General features: G+C 43.1%; 1 protein-coding gene across 1 annotated transcript; it reads right to left on the bottom strand.

Moving 5' to 3' along the window:
• Nucleotides 1-3285: 3285 nt before the first annotated feature.
• LOC144783928 (olfactory receptor 5AP2-like) lies at nt 3286-4230 on the bottom strand. The gene has a single exon (XM_078662662.1). The coding sequence runs from the start codon at nt 4228-4230 to the stop codon at nt 3286-3288; it is 945 nt and encodes a 314-aa protein (XP_078518788.1).
• Nucleotides 4231-19963: the final 15733 nt, after the last annotated feature.

Here is a 19963-nt window from a genome sequence, read left to right as displayed (position 1 = left end):
TACAAAGTAACAATCTATGAAGGACACACATCTTTTGCAACTAATTACCAATTTCTTACTTTTGTATTTTTATGATATGATAGTAGTTCAATCATCATGCCTAAATGATTAATTATGCCATCATGGTTAGTATACATGTAAATATTTCATCTGTTAGATCACATGTTGCCACTAATTATAATGTTAGTACAATGACGTACACATCAAACCCCGTTATACTTGGGCACAGTGATCTTTTTGAGAACATTTCTGAAAATTTGATCTATTTGTCAATACAATGTTTCATATTTGCAATAAGGATACTATGAGGTAGACACACATCCATTATTCCTTCAATAATAAAATATTTCTATTATCACAACTGGTATTACATATGACTTAGTTTTGTAAACTGGGGATCATTTGTAGAACAACTTTTAACAATTACAAAATTGTCACTGTTTTGGAGGCACATCTGTCTATGACATTCTTGTCAAGAAAAAACTACTTTGATTCTATTCCTTTGTTAAGCAAGCATGACACCAAAACGTATAATGTTTTCATAACAGCATTCTCATTACATTCTTAGGGGCAAATGTCGATGTCGTTCGGAAAGGCTCCTAATGGGATTCGGTATCTCAGAATATGATTTGGAACCCTTTTTTCCGACCGAATTGTACACATTTCCCAACGACAGATTATGATGCCAGTAACCCGTTTGGGCTTTCTGATTTAGTTCCGAAAGACATTCGGACAGGCTGAGTCTTTCGGAGCCAAATCGTACAGCTTTATGGACACGGTTTCTGAGCGAGCAATTACGATGACCTGTTCAGACAACTATTACGATTTGGTCTGGCCGACACAAAAAGTCTGTCACAATCTGTCTTTGGGTGACAGTAGCAAGCCCCTCTTCACCTGGGGGCGTCTGGCTGGGGCCCCACTTTCCAACCATACACAATGTGGCAGGCACCATGGAGCGCCCGCCACAGGGTGCAAGGTTTTCCCCAACCACCCCTTTTTTCAATGGGAGCCTATGTTCTCGTTCAGAACACAGGCTCCCATTGAAGTCAATGCGAGTCTAACCAAACGATGTTGAGAAGCATTGAATTTGGTTGTATGCAGCAGATAGTTGACATTTGGCTCTGTAGATGAGATTGGTGATCTAAGCACCACCATAAGCTTTCGGAAATTGAAAGCTGGGTAAGGTTTCAATGATATTTAATAAGGCAAAAGAAACATTGAGTAGTATTGTGATAATATTCTGTGATCAGTGGGGTTTTTAAAAAAAGGTACCCCCGGGGTTTGCTTCTAGAATTTATGAAAAACTGAGGAAAAATAAGTGTTATATAATATGGTAAGTTTAGAAGCAAGTCATAGCCTAAAATGTCTGAAATTTGAATCGGGAGGATAGAGCAAGCTGGAAGATAGGAAAGAAATGTTTAAAGGCACAGCTCATCTGTCTGAGTGAGTTTAATGCATTTAGGCCTTGACTTTGACGGAACGAGTAGTGTCTTTCGGGATATATAATATGGTAAGTTTAGAAGCAAGTCATAGCCTAAAATTTCTGAAATTTGAATTGGTGAGGATAGAGCAAGCTGGAAGATAGGAAAGAAATGTTTAAAGGCACAGCTCATCTGTCTGAGTGAGTTTAATGCATTTAGGCCTTGACTTTGACGGAACGAGTAGTGTCTTTCGGGATATATAATATGGTAAGTTTAGAAGCAAGTCATAGCCTAAAATGTCTGAAATTTGAATTGGTGAGGATAGAGCAAGCTGGAAGATAGGAAAGAAATGTTTAAAGGCACAGCTCATCTGTCTGAGTGAGTTTAATGCATTTAGGCCTTGACTTTGACGGAGGGAGTAGTGTCTGTCGGGATGGTGGAGAACGTTGGGCCTGATTCACAGAACTAATTTAAGAAAAAATCCTAAACTTACTACTTTTGGTATTCACAGAAGTTAGGATTTTGTCTTAAGTTTGTCTTAAGACAAACTTAAGACAGACTTAAGACAGACTTAAGTTAGGATTTTGTCTTAAGTATGTCTTAAGTCTGTCTTAAGACAAACTTAAGACAAAATCCTAACTTCTGTGAATACCAAAAGTAGTAAGTTTAGGATTTTGTTTTAAGTTAGTTCTGTGAATCGGGCCCATTACCTCTACCATTCCAACAGAATTACTTGTGTATACTATCCAGGACAGTGGTGCTGAAACACTAAATATCTAAATTGAAAGTATTCGAAATAAATAAATCTGAGCATTAATTTCAATGTAACTTATGCTTTTGAGAAATCTTTATATCTGGCCATGCAGTTTTTAGAGCTAGCATAACTAGAACAATATCTTGAGCGGTAGTTGGAAGTGATTATGACCAGCACTTCAACAACTTCCACCTAGGGTCATTATTTATCAAGTTTGAATTCCAGTTGAAAAGCTCAACAAATGTCTTACAAATGATAGCTCTTACAAAATGTTACTTTTATCTTCTGCCATTCCTTCTTAACTAGCAAGCACATTCTTTAAAATGTCAATGCATTGGTAACTCCTTCAATACAGACCAGAAAGAGGTTCCACATCAAAGGACAATATTTAAATAGACACTTCGAGCATTGCTGCTAGCCTTCGCTGGTTTTAAATAAATATTAAACAATTACATTGCTGACTTATACAGTGGCTCAAAAGGTCTGAAAGGTCAATGCTCTCAATATAACTACGTGTGATTCCCCCACTTCTCTCTGTGAATGTATAATTAAGTTTCAGAGCCCGAGAGTTTTGTAAGAAAATTTGGATTGAGAGATAGGGGAAACATATATTTGAATGAGTTCTATGCAAATGTGCTGAGCCTAGCAACACATTGTACCTTGTAAAATCATATTTAAACTAAATATTTACGATCAGCTAGACACCTATAATACATTGTATGCATGGGAACACTGGTATTTCTTTGATGGATTTGTTTAACATTAAATGGATATTTTAATTTATACTTGAGCAATATAAAATATTCAAGGGCATTGTACACATTCTGTATTTCTAGTCAATTTATTTGGAGGGTGACTTCATGTAATTTGTCCAATCATTGATTACAATTCCTGAAAAAACTATTGAGCTCACCTTATGAACAATGGGAAAATTCACTATCCATCCAACAGTACCTGAATGATTCCAACACATTTCACCCAACTGCAAATTTTCCTTACTTTCACTTTTTTACAAACCTAGTCTGACACCTTGATAAGTGCCTCTTCTGTTTAGATCAACCTTTGCATTGAAATACTGTACACACGTCATTTCTCCATCTCTTGTAAATGTTATATTTTGTGAATAGCAATTTTTTTCCAAAGGACTTTCCTCAGGGCATCCTTGACTTGCTCGTTTCTTAGGCTATAAATGAAGGGGTTCAACATTGGAGTGACGGTTGTGTATATGACAGTTACCACCTTGTCCTTCTGCAGAGAGTAGCTGGATCTGGGGCGGATGTAGGTGAAAACTATGGTCCCATAGAACAATGCGACAACCATCAGGTGTGAAGAACAGGTGGAAAATGCACGGTGCCTTCCTTCACTACAGTGCATCTTTAAGATAGTGATGATAATGCGAGCATAGGAGACCACAATAGAGAGGACGGAGATAAGGATAACCATGGATGACTCAGTGAAGATTACCAACTCATTGGCAGTGGTGTCAGAACAAGAGAGCTTTAGCAAGGGTGGAATATCACAAAAAAAATTCTGAATTTGGTTGGGACCACAAAAAGATAAGCTTGAGATCATCCCACTATGTAACAAGGAGTTCAAAAACCCTGTCAACCACGTGATACAGGCAAACTTTGTACAGACTTCATTGTTCATCACCGTTTCGTACCGCAGTGGATTGCAGATGGCTACATACCTGTCATATGCCATCACTCCCAGGAAGAGGCTCTCAATACTTGCCACAGCCACAAAAAAATACAGTTGCGTGATACAGAGAGCGAAGGAGATGGTCTTTATTTGTGTGAGGATGTTGAGTAGAAGGTTGGGCACCGTGACTGTTGTTAAGCTGATGTCCACCAGTGAAAGGTTTGCAATGAAGAAGTACATGGGACTGTGGAGATTAGAGTTTGCAGTGATAAGAGTGAAGATGGCACTATTACCCAGCACTCCAATAATGTACATCAGGAGGAAGAGTATGAAGAGTACCTTCTGTAGAACTGGATCATCTGAGAGTCCCAGGAGGATGAACTCTGTCACAGTGCTCCAGTTCCCTTTCAGCATTTGTGCTTTGAAGATCTGTAGATGGAAATTGCATTTTTTTAATAGCTCTTTTTACTGAAACAATGCACTACAACATATACCAAACTCTTCCTTTTTATTTCAATGCTTTCAAATTAATGTAGTCATAAAGTAAAGGAACAGATATATATATATAAATATATATATATATAAATATATATATATTCACTGAAAAAACCATAGGTTATAGACCATATATAGTTAGGAATTACCATTTAAAAAACCTTATTTTACTCACACAAAACCATTGAAATTCCATATATAGTTAGTTGCACTAACTATATATCGCGCACCCGCAATCCACTGCTGATGATGTCACATATTACATCATTCATGACATGGTCAGTGACATCACTGATGACATCACTGATGACATCTCAAATGACCACCAGTGCTGCAACTTGCTGGACACCACCTCGGTGCCATCCGGATCTTGGCGCGTTGTGTTGCCTTCGGCCTATTCGCACATCGGTCCGCTACTGACGCCGCCTCACGTGCCAACGTATTTTCTCCGCATTTTATACCCTATGCCGCATAACAGGTCATGTGACTTGTTTATAACACTTTTCATTGGTTCATTTTACTTTTGGTTTCCTAATGATGGAAGGCTTGATCATATGACCTAAAAACAACACTTTTCATTGGATGAAAACTTTTTTTTTTTCCCAAACGATGAAAGCCCCACCTTGTTTCTGGATGTTTCAGACTGAAGCTGGCGTCAGCATGAGAGCACCACCATCTCGTAGCTCCGTCGTGGTCATTCCGCTAGCAATCATGGCAGCCGCTCCCCACCAGAAGCCTACAGGAGTCGGGGGCCCCCAAAACTTTTGATGAATCCTCAAGGCGGAGGGGACGCTTTCGAGAATGGGGTCCAAGACCTAGCAGACAAGCGTCCGATTTCCAAGGTGTCCCAGGGCCATTTCAGTGGACCAGGCCCAAAAAGGAAACAGCCTGCCGCCATTTTGAGAGTCCTGTGACAGCCGCCTATCGCTGTACCGCAAGAGTGGGCGCAACTCAGCTGAATTGCGGCTTTTGACACAGTGGACCAAAAGCGGACGGAATGGCAACTGAAACGGTAAAGGGGCGCCCCACTACAACAGACGAGACTCCACCTGGAGAGGCCCGTTCACGCCGCCTCCCCCGGGGCGCCCCACGCCGTTATTCGGAGCAGCATTGTAGGATACCAAAACCAGTGCGGCAACTTACTGGACATCACCTTGGTGCCATCGTTCTGCTGCCTTGGAACTATTCGCACAACCGTTTGCTACTGATGACCCACCCCCCGCGACGCCCCACGCCAGAAATCTGGACGTTGTGCTGCGTTGGGACTATTCGCACAGCCGACCGCTACTTCGTTGTTTTTCCCTAAAAATGTTTATATGTTATTACTGTTTTTGTTTTCTTGTATATATTTATAAGTTATTAAAGTTTTATAATCTTACTACTTTGTTGGAGTGCTATATATTTTTAATGTGACACATAATTGTAAAAACTTTGATGTACAAAGAGTCATCCCTGGAATCTTCCGCTTCAGGCTCGGTCCCCTCCCCAATCACAATACAGGATGGTTTTCAGATAATAGGAACGCGTCTGCTGTGACGGATCTCATCGAGTGTGGGCCTTGATCTACTATAACTCCTTTGAAGAGGGGTGATTCTTTACAGCTAGGGCCATAAACTACATCTGCAGGGCTAGCTGATACCCTAGGACCGGCCTGGACAATCGGACACAGAGGAAAAGGAGTGTCAGAGGGTGCGGTAGTGAATAGGGCGAAAGGGAGGTGTCGGGCGGGCACAGGGTGTGATTCTCAGGGAAGAGCAGCGCAGATGGGGGGTGGTTTATTACCCATGCATAAGACAGAGAGCGGGGGTGACCACTGCCTGGGGGAGATGCTTGCGAGGGTGGGGAGCCATGCTAAGGATCGACAGCGTGCACAGAGTGGGTCTGGTCAAGGCATCTAAAATGACTGCCGTGCACGACAAGAGTGTGGCATTTGAAAAAAGGCAAGATGGCGCAGACAATGTTTTTCAACACTTCCTGATTTCCTTCGAATCGAACGTTAACAGACATTGGGGCATATTACCAAAGTTAAGCGATATTTATCCCTAACGATGCTTAGCAACGATTTTTTTACCGCTAAGCATCGTCAGAAATTATCGCAGATAAACCTTGCTATTATCAAGGTTTATCGCAAATACGATAAAAAACGACCACAATGCATTAATATCGCTGAAAACTCAGCGATATTCATGCATTACCGAGCTAATGCTCTTAGCCATGTTATCCACCTCCCATTGGATAACATGGCTAAGAACCACTCAGGGCAGGTGGTAGCTTTTGGAGATATTCGCGCTTATCGTGAATATTTCCAAAAGTTGATAATAGGAGATAGCGATGTTAGCGACTGTTTCCAGTCGCTAACATCTTGGCATGCCCACTTTGCATGTCATTAGTGATAAATATCACTCACATGCAAAGTGGGGCCCAAGATGGTCGCTATCTCCTACTAGCCGTCGCTAACTGGTGTTAGCAACAGCTAGGTAATACAGATATAATTTTATCTCCGCGAAGCGGAGCGCTGTTACAGATATATATCTTGTTTTTGAACGTTAATTTCTCAAAATCCACTGAAGCACATATATTGAGACCTAGCAAAGGCACATCGAGCTACCAGTCCCTACAATTTTGCAAGTTTCGTGCAAATCCATTCAGCCGTTCGATTATTATTATTTTTTTTTTTTTTGCCCCGCGGGGCCCTTTTAAAACCTCCACATCAAACCTAAGAGGTCAAGGAGGATCTACTATGCCCCCTTATGGTCATTTGCCCCTTCGCTTTGGCCTCCTCTTGTCTCTCGATTCTACCGAGAGACAAAATGGCGGCCGCTACGGACTGTTTGCAATGTTTACAGACGCCGGAGAACCAATCAGCTTCGCAAACCTCCGTTACGCGAAGCGGAGCGCTGTTACAGATATATATCTTTTTTTGAACGTTAATTTCTCAAAATCCACTGGAGCACATATATTGAGACCTAGCAAAGGCACATCGGGCTACCAGTCCCTAATATTTTACCAAGTTTCGTGCAAATCCATTCAGCCGTTCGATTATTACTATTATTTTTTTTTTTTGCCTCGCGGGGCCCTTTTAAAATCTCCACATCAAACCTAGGGGGTCAGCGAGGATCTACTATGCCCCCTTATGGTCATTTGCCCCTTCGCTTTGGCCTCCTCTTGTCTCTCGATCCTACCGAGAGACAACATGGCGGCCGCTACGGACTGTTTGGAATGTTGACAGACGCCGGAGAACCAATCAGCTTCGCAAAGCTCCGTAACGCGAAAAGTACGCGAAGCGGAGCGCTGTTACAGATATATATCTTTTTTTGAACGTTAATTTCTCAAAATCCACATATATTGAGACCTAGCAAAGGCACATCGGGCTACCAGTCCCTAATATTTTGCCAAGTTTCGTGCAAATCCATTCAGCCGTTCGATTATTGACATTTAGATACGTCTACAGCCTGAATGGCTGAACGGAATTACACCAAACTTGGCAAAATAGTACATCAAACCTAAGAGGTCAGGGAGGATCTACTATGCCCCCTTATGGTCATTTGCCCCTTCGCTTTGACCGTAGCGGCCGCCTTCTTGTCTCTCGGTAGGATCGAGAGACAAGAAGGCGGCCGCTACGGTCTGTTTGGAATGTTTACAGACGCCGGAGAACCAATCAGCTTCGCTTCACAAAGCTCCGTTGCGCGAAAAGTACGCGAACTGGAGCGCTGCCCGGTCCGCTGTTACAGATATATATCTTTTTTTAAACGTTAATTTCTCAAAATCCACTGGAGCACATATATTGAGACCTACAAAAGGCACATCGGGCTACCAGTCCCTACAATTTTGCCAAGTTTCGTGCAAATCCATTCAGCCGTTCGGGCTAAAAGTGAGGCCAACCGCCCTATGGAAAACTCAATGTTAAAAACACGTTTTGGGACCCCCCTTTTTTCTCGACCCCCCCTGGACGAACCACCCCTAATTTTCAGGGGCTGCTCAGAAACAAAATGTGCCATTTTCCTGAAAATTTCAGCCAATTCCGTCCACAAACGCCAAAGTTATTAGACATAGAATTTTCAAAAATCCCATAGAGAAAAAATCCTAACGACGTGGGTGAGCGGTGCCATGTAAACGTTGAACAACGTTGGGCTGAGGGATGAGCCTTGGGGTACGCCGCAGATGATCTCGGTGGCTGCGGAGCGGAAGGGGGGAGGCGGATGCTTTCTGTTCTGCTGGAGAGAAAAGAGGTGGTCCAGTCCATGGCCTACTCTTGGATTCCAGCATCATAAAGGTGTGCTCGTAGTGTGTGGTGGCAGACCGTGCCGAAGGGTGCTGACAGGTCCAGGAGGATGAGGGCCATGGTTTCTCCGTTGTCTAGCAGGGACCTGATGTCATCGGTGCCAGCGTTGAGGGCAGTTTCAGTGCTGTGGTTGCTGCGGAACCCAGACTGGGACGGGTCCAGGATGCTGTTCTCCTCGAGGAAGCTGGTCAGTTGTTTGTTGACGGCCTTTTCGATGATCTTCGCCGGGAACGGGAGCAGGGAGATGGGTCAGAAGTTCTTGAGGTCCTTGGGGTCCGCCTTGGGTTTCTTGAGTAAGGCATTGATCTCTGCGTGCTTCCAGCTCTCCGGGAAGGTCGCTGTTTCGAAGGAGATGTTGATGGTTTTCCGGGGATGGAGTGTAATGGTGCTGCTGGCTTTTTTGAAGATGTGGTGTGGGCAGGGATCTTCCGGGGATCCGGAGTTGACGGTGTTCATGATCTTGATGGTGTCGTCGTCGTTGATGTTGGTCCAGGAGAGGGTGGCGGTCATTGGAGCGGGGGCCTCAGTGGTTGCCGGGGTGGTGGCGGTGTTGAAGCTGTCGTGGATATCTGTGATCTTGCGATGGAAGAAGGTGGCCAGCGAGTCGCACAGGTCTTGTGAAGGTGGGATGTCGTTGGTGTTGGAGCTGGGGTTGGAGAGTTCCTTAACGATGTTGAAGAGCTCTTTGCTGTTGTGTGCGTTGTTGTCTAGGCGATCTTTGAAGGTGGTCCTTTTGGCAGATCTGATGAGGGGGTGGTGTCTGCGGGTGGCGTTCTTGTGGGCGGTTTAGCTTTCCGGTGTTCGTTCACGGGTCCAGGTTTTTGCGAGTTTTTGGCAGGTTTGTTTGGAGGCCTGGAGGTCTTCGGTGAACCAGCTGGCTTTCTTGCTAGTGTGGGTGTTGGAGGGCTTCTTGAGGGGGCGAGGGTATTGGCGCAGTCATTGATCCACTTTTTGAGGTTGCGGGTGGCAGTGTCAGGGTTAGTCGGATCTGTAGGTGGGTTCCGGGCAAGGGTGGTGGAAAGCTGGTCTTCTGTGACTTTGCTCCAGCAGCGGCGCAGCATTTGTTGGGTGCAGTGGTGCATGGTGGGTTTCCGGAAGGTGAAGTAGATGCAGCGGTGATCGGTCCAGTGGAGCTCGGTGGTGTGGTTAAAGGAGACATGGGAGCTTGCGGAGAAGATAGAGTCAAGCGTGTGGCCCGCGGAGTTGGTGGGTGTAGTGACGAGTTGTCTGAGTCCGAGGTTGGCGAGGTTGTCGATCAGGGTCGAGGAGTTGGTGTCGTTGTTGTTCTCCAGGTGGAAGTTCAGGTCCCCAAGGAGGATGTAGTCCATGGAGGTGAGGACATGTGTGCTGACGAGATCGGTGATGGAGTCAGTTCTTCTAGTTTCAAAACTTACTCACAGTGGAAAATTGTAACCACAAAATGCCTATTAGTGTAAGATATGGAATGATGCAGCATTGATGCTACATTTTATTTAGATACTGAAGAATCATTTTGATTGTGACTTTACCTATTTTTAGCCATAGGCCTACCACTAAAGGAATCCTAGTTGTTTTTACTGTGTCATTTCATTTCCATCAACACTTGTCATGTCAGTGCAAACAACTTTCTCCCAAATGTTTTCGGTCCTTCATTTACCTTTTCCTTTATCCATGTCCTCACAATTTGAACCCCAAATGTATTACTTTGATCCTCTTTTTTCCTTGTAAGTTATTAAAATATGCATTTAGTCATGTCTGGGATTTAATCATTTGCACTTATCTTTAAAATTTCACTGAATCATATGCCACTTCCCATTGCTGGAGATCCTGTTAATCTTCTTCCCTCAAGCAGACTTTGAGGTCAATGTTGTATGTTGTTCCCGTATCAAATTTGTTCCCATTCTTTCCGTCTGCTCTTTTTTCTTTTGTTCACATTAAATAAGCAGTGTGGTTTCAGTGATGACCCTCAATATGTGGAGTTGTGCAATTCTCTAGGAATGCTTAATGAGACACTTAGGAACAGATATGTTGTGCTTTATGTTAGTTGGGTAACAGTTTCAGGACCTTCTTACCAGTTGTTGCATGACTCACGGTTGGAGGGGTGGGGAGTCGCGTGAGGTGGGGAATAGCATGGGGAGGTAGGGAGGTTTAATTTAAAATTAAAATAAAAAAATAGAATGTTCACTTACCTTGGCTGGCTAGGTCCCATGTCAGCTCCTCTTCTGAAAGCAGGAAGCAGAAAGCAGGAAGCCTCCCTCCCCTCCCATAAGCCAATCACAATGCTACAATGGCAGCATTGTGATTGGTCAGGACGCCTGCCAGCCAGGCGTCTATGGGGAGGCCATTTTCTCCATGTAGGCTGCATGTAGCCTACATGGAGAAAAGGCAGAGTGCGCATGGCTGGTTTAGTTGGCTCCAGAGCACCGACCAAACAGTCAGGACCCTCAGCAGTGGTCACACCACTCCTCCCCTGCCCTAGAGCAGGACCGCCCACCCGTCCACCCGCCAACTAAACACTTCTGCTTTCTCACAGTACGAGAAGTAGAAACATAAAGTGGTAATTATAATACCATTTTATGTTTCTGCTTCTCGCACTGCGGAAAAGCAATGGGGCACGCTCCTCCACCCACATGTAGGAGCCTGCCCCTGTGTCTTAGTCTCGTTGAATTTAGTCAGCTTCAAGTATGGCAAGAGTTCTGATTTTCAGGGTTAGCCATCACATTTCTCATTTTCCCTTGATTTCCTAAAGATAGATTGTAAACTTTTTGAGGACATTGATGGGGAGGTTTTTGAGGAGCCTTGTATGATAAGTGACTCACACTTCATTGATGATGGACATCCCGAATGCTCAGGTCCTAAGATAAATCTTTTTTTTTTACATGTATCTATGAAGAAGGTCATCTAATTTTCTGGTCCCAGTGATAAATATTTAGTGGCTTTTGAGATTTCAAGCAAATTTTTAACAGGTGTTTCTTCTATTTTGTGAAAGCTAGAGTCTCAAGAATGTGTCTGGGATGAGTGCGTTCATGACAGATAGCTCTTAATGCAACAAAGTAGCTCAGCAAGATTAGAATAGCATGTGGTGTGATTTCCACGTCACAATTTCTATTCCATTTCTGGCCAACTTACACTTTTGTCCATCTGAAGTCAATAAAATGAGTGCCAATAATCTTCTCCCTTGATGTGAATACTCTAAATTTTTCTACACACAAATTAAAAAGACATTTAAATTTGTGTTCCTCTCTTACCCTTGTGTTTCACCTAGGAAAGACCCTCTAAAGATATCCAAAGCCCTGTCAAAATCCTGAGCTGACCTAATGAGGCATCACTGTTCCTACTGGTGTTTTTGTTCTGTTGATACCAAAATAAGCTATTTTCTCTTTGAAATTGATGTTGGCAGTTGGCGTTGTTGTTCTGTGTCACAATTTAGGAAGACCGCGTGTAGGATTTATAAATACATGGCATTTATATGCAGGGTGTATTTGTAGGTCAAGTAATGTTTTTTGAGTATTATGTTTGAGATATAACACGCCTGAATAAACGGAAATTATGCTTCATTCATTAGCTTGTGTAAATTAATAGTCACATTCCACAGACATCCTTCATATACATTCAGGTAAATGTTTCTTTGATTCCATTCAAAACCAGGAATTGCTGGATTGACTACCATAGAATGACTACTTAGGAATTCCATGCTCAGGTGCTAGCGAGGCTAAGATAGTGGTAAATTGTTTCTTGCTAATGCATGTTGAAAATGTTGAAATAAATGATAATGCAAAGAAATGAATTAGTCCTTGTGGCCTGTGTTTTCTCTTCTCTGTTTTAAGGCATGGTTGGTTTGCAAAGTTGTGTTGTATTATGTACATTTGTCTTCAAGCCTTCAGGTTGTGATTTTAATTTACCACACTTTTAGGTAGAACATTTCTCCTAATGTGATGTCTGAGCTCTTCTGGAATAGAGAGCCATAACTCATTTGATTGTTGTTTCATTTGAATTTATAAGATAAGTGCTGCAAACATTGTTTTGTATTTCATGAATTGATATTGCTTCTCTCCTCTGTCCTCAGTTCCAATTCAGGAATAGAGATGATTGTTGGTAGATGCTTTGTATCAAAAGATTGGATTTAAGAAGTGGATCGGGCTGTGGTGACCTTAGCCCTGTGCATCACTGGAATTGGACACTGCGTCTGTTAGACTAGCTAGTATCCCTCACATTGTATTTTATATTGGTGTTTTGTAACATGTTCTTACCAGTTACACAATGGGTATTTCACAGGCATTCACTGGAAGTGTTGACCCCTCATGTTATAGGATAGGTGCTTGAGACAGGATCATGGCTTATAAACCTGTCAGTCTCAGGGCGGTCTTCCTGCAATCTTTTTGCCTTCACCCTCCTAGTTTGCCGATTTAGTTGTTCTTGTCGTTAGGACTCTGTGTAGTTTAATACTGCTAACCGTTGCTAAAGTTCTTGTGTTCAATCGCTAAAACATGGTAAAACTGGCTCACACCTGATTGGCATATTTAATTTACTTATACGTCCATAGTAAAGTGGTATAAAATATACTCAGAGCCTGTAAAATATATGCATCCGTTGGTCTGCAGCACTTAATATGCCAGCCACTTAACAAGCCCATTAAAACATGTTCCAGGCCTGCCATTGTAGTCAGCAAGCAGCATTAAACTTCTAATTCAACGTGGCAATATAACTCCCTTTCCAAGAACTAAAGTTCCTTTTTATTGCATACGTCACCCCTAAATTCGGCCTTAGGTCGACCATAGAGCAAAGTGCATTGTAATTAAAAAGTTGGATGTGTGCTTTTACGTTTTACATGTGATGGTGGTGAAAAGCTCCTAAATTCATTTTTCACTTTTCCCATAGGCAGTTGTTCTTTGCTTATTCCCCGAGACATCCACACAATAGAGGGATTAGGTGTGCCTGGATGGGCCACTACTTGCAAGATGTGGCGTAGCTGGACACAGCAACATTTACAACTGAATAGGCTGTGCTCTGCCTTTAAAAAAAAGGGCTTGTTCCCCCCTGCATTTTTCATGAAGCCAGCTTGGATCTAGGGCAGGGTAAGCAGGAAACTGCAAGCTCTCTAAAGTGGATTGTCTAGAAACTTTTACGTCAAAGGAGGCACCAGGTATAAAAATAGGACCGTCAGAGTGAGTCTTCAGTTCACTTTCTGGAACTGTGAAAAGACTCACAAAGGACTGCCTGCTGCTGTGGCCTGCTGTGTACTTCAGAAGACTGCTGTGCTTCACCTGGAAGGAGTGCTTTGATGCCTGAAGTTGTCTTGAAACCCCAGAGGCTTGCCATGCTGTTTGAGTCCCTTTGCACTGCTGAATCCAGTACTACCTGAGTGTCTCCAAGGGTTAATTGGATGGCCTCCTCAGCAGAGCCTCAGGGACAGAAAAGGCTTCAACTATCTTGAACCAACACCTGGACCCAGCCTGAGTAAGCCCTAACCCCACAAGCGGTGCCCCTCCAGTCCTGACCCCAAGGTAGCGGTGCTAAAGGAGTCTACATAACCAAAATCCAAAACTTGGGTCTTCAAAAAATTTGGGATATGATCTGCTCTGAGTACCAGAGAGACCAGGGACAACTAGCTCATCTATCTATCAAAGATGCATCACCGGACGGCCTGACTTTGCAAAATTCCCACAACGTTCTTCTACACAGTAGTAAATCCTGTCAACGGTCGTTCGCCGAAGAGGTATATTTCCTCATGGAACTCTCATTGGCTACAGTTTCAGCCGGATTTTGATTTCTAAGAAAGTGACTATGTCCGGATAAAGAATTATTCACCTCACATTCAACCAACGGTTCCCAAAGGACAAAGTTCCCTCCTAGAACGCCGCCTGCTGCCTTATTTGAAATTTCTTCTAAGTCTCAAGGTAAGCGCCGACCGTACCAATCCATTTTTTTTTTATCCGTCCCAAAATGTATTGTTAAGCGGTTGGTGCTTCGATCTTACAGGCACTACTTTTTACCTTAAGCTGTGAAAATTCGTAACTCATGTTCAACTCATTGGATTTTTGTTGTTTTGGTGTCAAATAATTTATTAAAATGTACTCTAATTTTCTAAATGGGTGTGTGATTGTTCTTGTGTTGTGTTTTCACTTTATTATTGTTGGTGTGTTGCATAAATACTTTAAACACTGGCTCTAAGCTAAGCCTGCCTGCCTTTTGCTGAACTGCCAGAGGGTTAAGCACAGAATAGTTTAGTGGCTTTTCTGTTTCATGCTGACAGGGACTGTGGTTGTTGCTTAAGCAGGGTTAAAACTCCACTCAACCAACAATCCAATATCCCCCACAATGGCCAGTTAAACTTAGCTTTGTTTTCTCTTCGCCCTTCTTCAGTGTCAATTAACTTCTTTGTTGGTCAGACACAGCGTAGAGAAACGTCTAGCTTCCATCTTTGGGTATTATGCTAGTGGGGTTGCTTTCTTGCTCAAGCTAATCCCCGATCCAGTGTACATACATCTCTACAAACACTTACAGATGTATGCTGGATTATGGCTGTGTGGCATGGCATGCGTTCTTCTTAATTGCACATATCTTTATGCATGAGTGTTTAGTTGTTTAAGTGTCATGAGCTGGCCATTGGACCTTGGTTCTTTCAAACCCATGTACAAGCATTTACAACTCTCAAGGAATCTGGACATGCATGGCCCAGTACATCTGCTCCCAGGTTGCCTGCTCTATGTTTGTTGTAGTACTTTTGTTTCTTCACATCTCATTTCCTGGACAGTTTCTGTTTCAAACTGGATATTGTCGTTCCTGGAGTTCTGGTGTTCATTGAGTAAAAGGTTCCTTCACGTTTGGCCCCTACATGGATTGCTTGTAGTGTTAGTCAATTGAAGTTAAATTTGCTGTGGCTCAAACGAGAAGCTAATGACGTTCCTGTTAATATTTTGTGATAGGATATTCAGTGGACTTTCCACTGTTGCTGTGGTTTTTCACAAGATGTTCAGAGGATGTTTCTGATGGTTCATGTTTCTTGCAGCATATCTGGACAAGTTGCCTCTGTCCACCTTTCTTCAAGGTTACCATACTGATGTGATCTCTCCTGATTGAGGGCAGGATTGAGCCCCTGGCACAAAGGGAGTGCCAGGAGTCACAAAGGGGAAGACTGGGGTTGCAGGTGCGCCCCTTTGAGACCAGTAAATGATGTCCATGGACTCCCTTACAAACCGTCTACCCACAATTCCTTAGATTTGCACCCTCCACTCTACATCTTTATAGATGTGTGTACAATAAATGCATTTTTTTATTTCAGCAGCTGGCATAGGGAAGGAGCACTCTGATGCAAGAAGTTGGAGCAGCAAACCACATAGGAAGTGATGCCACATGAAGTCCTCGCTGGGGGCGCAGCCTACTGTCTCAACATCATCATCACCACGAGAACCACCCCAAGACTGAGCTGTAGCGGGAGAGACAAGGAATCTGACCTCTCGACCAGGCAGCTTGCCCTCAGGCACAGCTTTCTGCGGTGTCTGGTAGAGGACAGCTTGTTGCATCGGCAGCAGGAAGCAGTTGTATCACAGCTGGAGGGTTAGGAGGGATCCTCCAGTGGCTTGGCAAGTTAGCAGTTAGGATAAAGAGTATTGCCCACAAAAGAGGAAGCTAAGAAAGGGACCACTCAGTGGTGTAACATTACAGGATGGGGCCCACTCGCAGAATGTGCTGAGGGACCCCTGTGTCTTCTATTTCTCACAGATATGCATTGGCCTTAAGTTGAATAGGTCCCCTTGAAGTGTTTGGGACCCTTGATGGCTTGGGCATCCCAGCAGCACATGGGCTGCAGGAACCTATGTTACGTCCCTGGGACCACTGACCGCTGTCTGCACATGCGCTGTGATGCTCAAGTGGCCATTTCCCAATTTTTCGTGCAGCATGCCAAAGTGGCCAATGCACATTTTTGGAAGCTTTAATTAAATAAAAAATAAAGTCTGCAGTAGCACCAATGCCATTGCTAAAAAGAAGTGACAAAGCAAATTGGTTGGCATTCGTGTCCTAAAGGCAACACCAATATGGTTTATCAATGCTCATTTTAAAATAGATGCACACCTGAGAAATAATTCGGTTGGTAAAGCCCTTTCCTGCAAAAGATTGCATGATATGTGTGAATCCTTGCGGAAAATCATTGCTCAGACATTGATACAAATCGAAGCAATGGGATGGTACAAGGACACAAAGCATCTATGATCGCAACGTGTGCTATAGAAATTGCACATTATACACACTAATGATAAGAAAGAAATTGTATTTGCAAAGAACACAGTGGACGTATTTAATAGTTAATCTGTACAGCAAGGTTTGTACTATTCCGAGATGCTCTATTTTAAACATGGATTCATTTTGAGGGTTTTATATAGCGCGAACAACACTCTTACGAGTATCAGAGCCCTTTACAAGAAATAGGTGAATCAATGCCACATAGCGTATACATGTAACGTCAGTTATCTTGAAAGAGCAAATGGCAACTAATTGAGGACAGAGACATAGGCCCAGATGCATGAAAGGAACATCTGGACGTAAAGGGGCAGATTCTCAGAATCTGCCCCTTTGCGACCGGTATTTTTGCATTTGGGATGCATCATCTACAATTTAAGGAATCTCTACATTGAGATTCCTTAAATTGAGATTGCATTTAAGGAATCCCAAACTGAGATTCCTTAAATGCAATCCAACAAAGTAAAAAAATTAGCGATTTCGCTAATAGGGGGAGCAAATTACCATGAAGTTGAACTTCATGGTAATTTGCAAAAACCAAAGTTTCATATTTAGGGCATGTGTGTGTGCAACATATGTGCACAGATTAATTTCAGGGGTGCAACAGGGTGTCCTTTGGACACCCCTGCACCCTTGAAATTGCATTCTCAATTTGCGATTCGCGATTGATAAATGCAAATTGAGAATGTCTTCCCATTCATTCCTATGGGCCTCTAGGCCCATTGGAATAAATGGGGAGGTATTCCTTAATTGCGACTCGCAATGTGCGAGTCGCAATTAAGAAATATTAAGAAATCGCAATTTTTTTAGCGATTTCTTCATGCATAGCATTTTACTATTCCTTATTAGCGAATCCTTATTTTTCGCTAATAAGGAATCACAAAATGGATGCTTGATGCATCTGGGGGATAGATAGGTATAATATACAGAAAACTAATACTAGCAAAACGGACAATATAATAATGTATTTTTTTTCTAACAAATATTTTTATTCTAAACTTATTTGTTATAATATGAATTCTGGTTTTATATACGTACTGAATATATATTTTATCATAAGAAGTAAAATTATTCACATATGCATTAACCGCATCCGCGCTAAGCATTTTACCGCTGTGCGCTGAAGATTGCGGAATCCCGCGGTTCGTGGCGAGCTCAGCTCGTCATGAGCGTACGAGAGGTGTACCTCATGACGAGCTGAGCTCGTCATCAGCGTCGAAGTGGTTAAACAATGCAAATTACTGGAAGGTGCCGAATAGATGCAACATATATGGACTCTCTCTTTTTTACTCAACTTTTTTGGTATCATGACTCTCTTTTTTGTAATTTATTTGAGTGCATGTGAAAACATTTAAGATAAAGGTGTCTTGTCTTGGACAATTGGAGCTAAGAGTTGACTGTGGCAGTTTGCACTTCATGGGGCTTGTCTGCCAGCAAGCAGGTCATTGTGAACTGGTATTTAAACATCTACGTAATAGGTTACAATGTACAAGCGGGCAGTGTGTCTCTTTTATTTAACACCTCGGCTGCTAAGTTTATCTCAACTAATCACTTTACTGTTACAGAGCCCTGAGCAGCATCTTTAAATCCCATCATGGTGGGTGGCCAAATGTTTGAAGATCTCTGACCTATTCAAAGTGGAAGTTAGGCAGAAGAGAAGGAATGTGGAAGAGGCAAACATGATATGGGGGGCGGAGGGAGAGAGAAAGATGGAAGTAGAAAGAGTGAAAGCGAGAAAATGGAGCGAGAGGTGGAGAGAAGTAGAGAGTGAAAGAAGGTGACGGAAGTAGGGAGAAAAAGTTGATGAAAGAGGGCTGAGAGGCAGCCTGTGGAATAATGGAGCAAATTCATCGTAGTAGCTTTTCAAACATTTTGCTGTGGGTTAGCATTACAAAAGCGATGCTAACCAGCACAAAAAGATTTTGGGGGAATTTGGGGCCATATTTATGAAGTATTGCAACAGGGCAGCGCAGCAAGGAATCTTGCTGCGCTGCCCTGCATCAAAACAAAGGGGCAGTAGTGCACTGTATCTTTAAGATACAGCACATTCCTGTTATTTTCTCCTGCGCTGGTGTTCAATGGGCTCCCATGGGCCAACGCAGGCACCCTTGCACCATGGTGCAAGGGTGCCTGCATTGTGGGACTGATTGTTTTTGTGTAGGAAAGGACACCTTCCTGCACAAAATCAATCAATTTAGGTAATTTGCTCTTTTTATGGGTGCTGCAGAATGCAGGATCACATAGATATGGGGAATAAGACTCAGAAATGAAAAATGTCTCCTCTTTGCGCCTCGCTAACGCCACCTCTGCGGTGGTGTTAGATTCTGACACATTCCTAGGTTTACAATTTCTTGTAAATCATCTGGGACTGCTTCAGATTCCAAGGGTTGTGTGGGAACACCAACAGCAACACCCATGAAACGGCCCTTTTACGGAGTGTTCTGCATGAAAGAGGCACATATTTACAAAGCCATGAAAAGACATGTAAAGTGGTTTTATGTGGCCTTGTAAATATGCTGTGGAACATTGGGCCACCAAAACGTCTAAACAGTGACATTCTGGTGGCACAAATGTGCTCCAAGGGGCCTCATAATTGAGGCCCTCACTTTCTAGCACATAACTTGTTTTGCGCTGGAACGTACCCCAAAAGTAGCATAAAGCACCACAAAGCACTGCTTTGAATTACTTTGGACCAAGAGGGCATTACATGGGTAGTACATTGGCATGCCCATGCAACTACTCATGCCTTTTGACGCGAAACCCTAGTTGCAAAGAATTGTAGTCCGGGTTTAGTTCCAAAATTTACCGCCACTTCAAAGGAGGAGATAACAGGACAACATTTGTTTTTCTTGTTTTTTTCTGACTTTGCATTCGTACTGCACTGTGCAGGCACATAGAAAGTGGGAAAAGCTTTTAAACTTGTCTAGTCATAGTAATTTGTACAGGAAGGGTACCCTTACTGTACAAACCTATTCTAGACACACGCGCACCCTAGCACTTTTGCGCTAAGATGTGTGTGTGGCGCTCAGCAGCTGAAATCAGCTGCTCGTGCTAGGCAGAGCGGAGGAGAGAGCCATATCTTTGTAGATATGTGGTCTCCTCCTCCCTCCTGGTAACGCAATGCTGCGTAGTCTCTTTGGGTGCTGTGCTGCG

Source organism: Lissotriton helveticus, chromosome 10, assembly GCF_964261635.1.
Source record: "Lissotriton helveticus chromosome 10, aLisHel1.1, whole genome shotgun sequence".
In the NCBI taxonomy this organism is placed as follows: domain Eukaryota; kingdom Metazoa; phylum Chordata; class Amphibia; order Caudata; family Salamandridae; genus Lissotriton; species Lissotriton helveticus.
The sequence above is the reverse complement of the archived record's forward strand: the minus strand, read 5'-3'. Positions and strand labels throughout refer to the sequence as shown.

Excerpts from the sequence above, each read along its gene's own strand:
- LOC144783928 (XM_078662662.1), bottom strand. The coding sequence starts at position 4,230 with ATGCTGAAAGGGAACTGGAGCACTGTGACAGAGTTCATCCTCCTGGGA.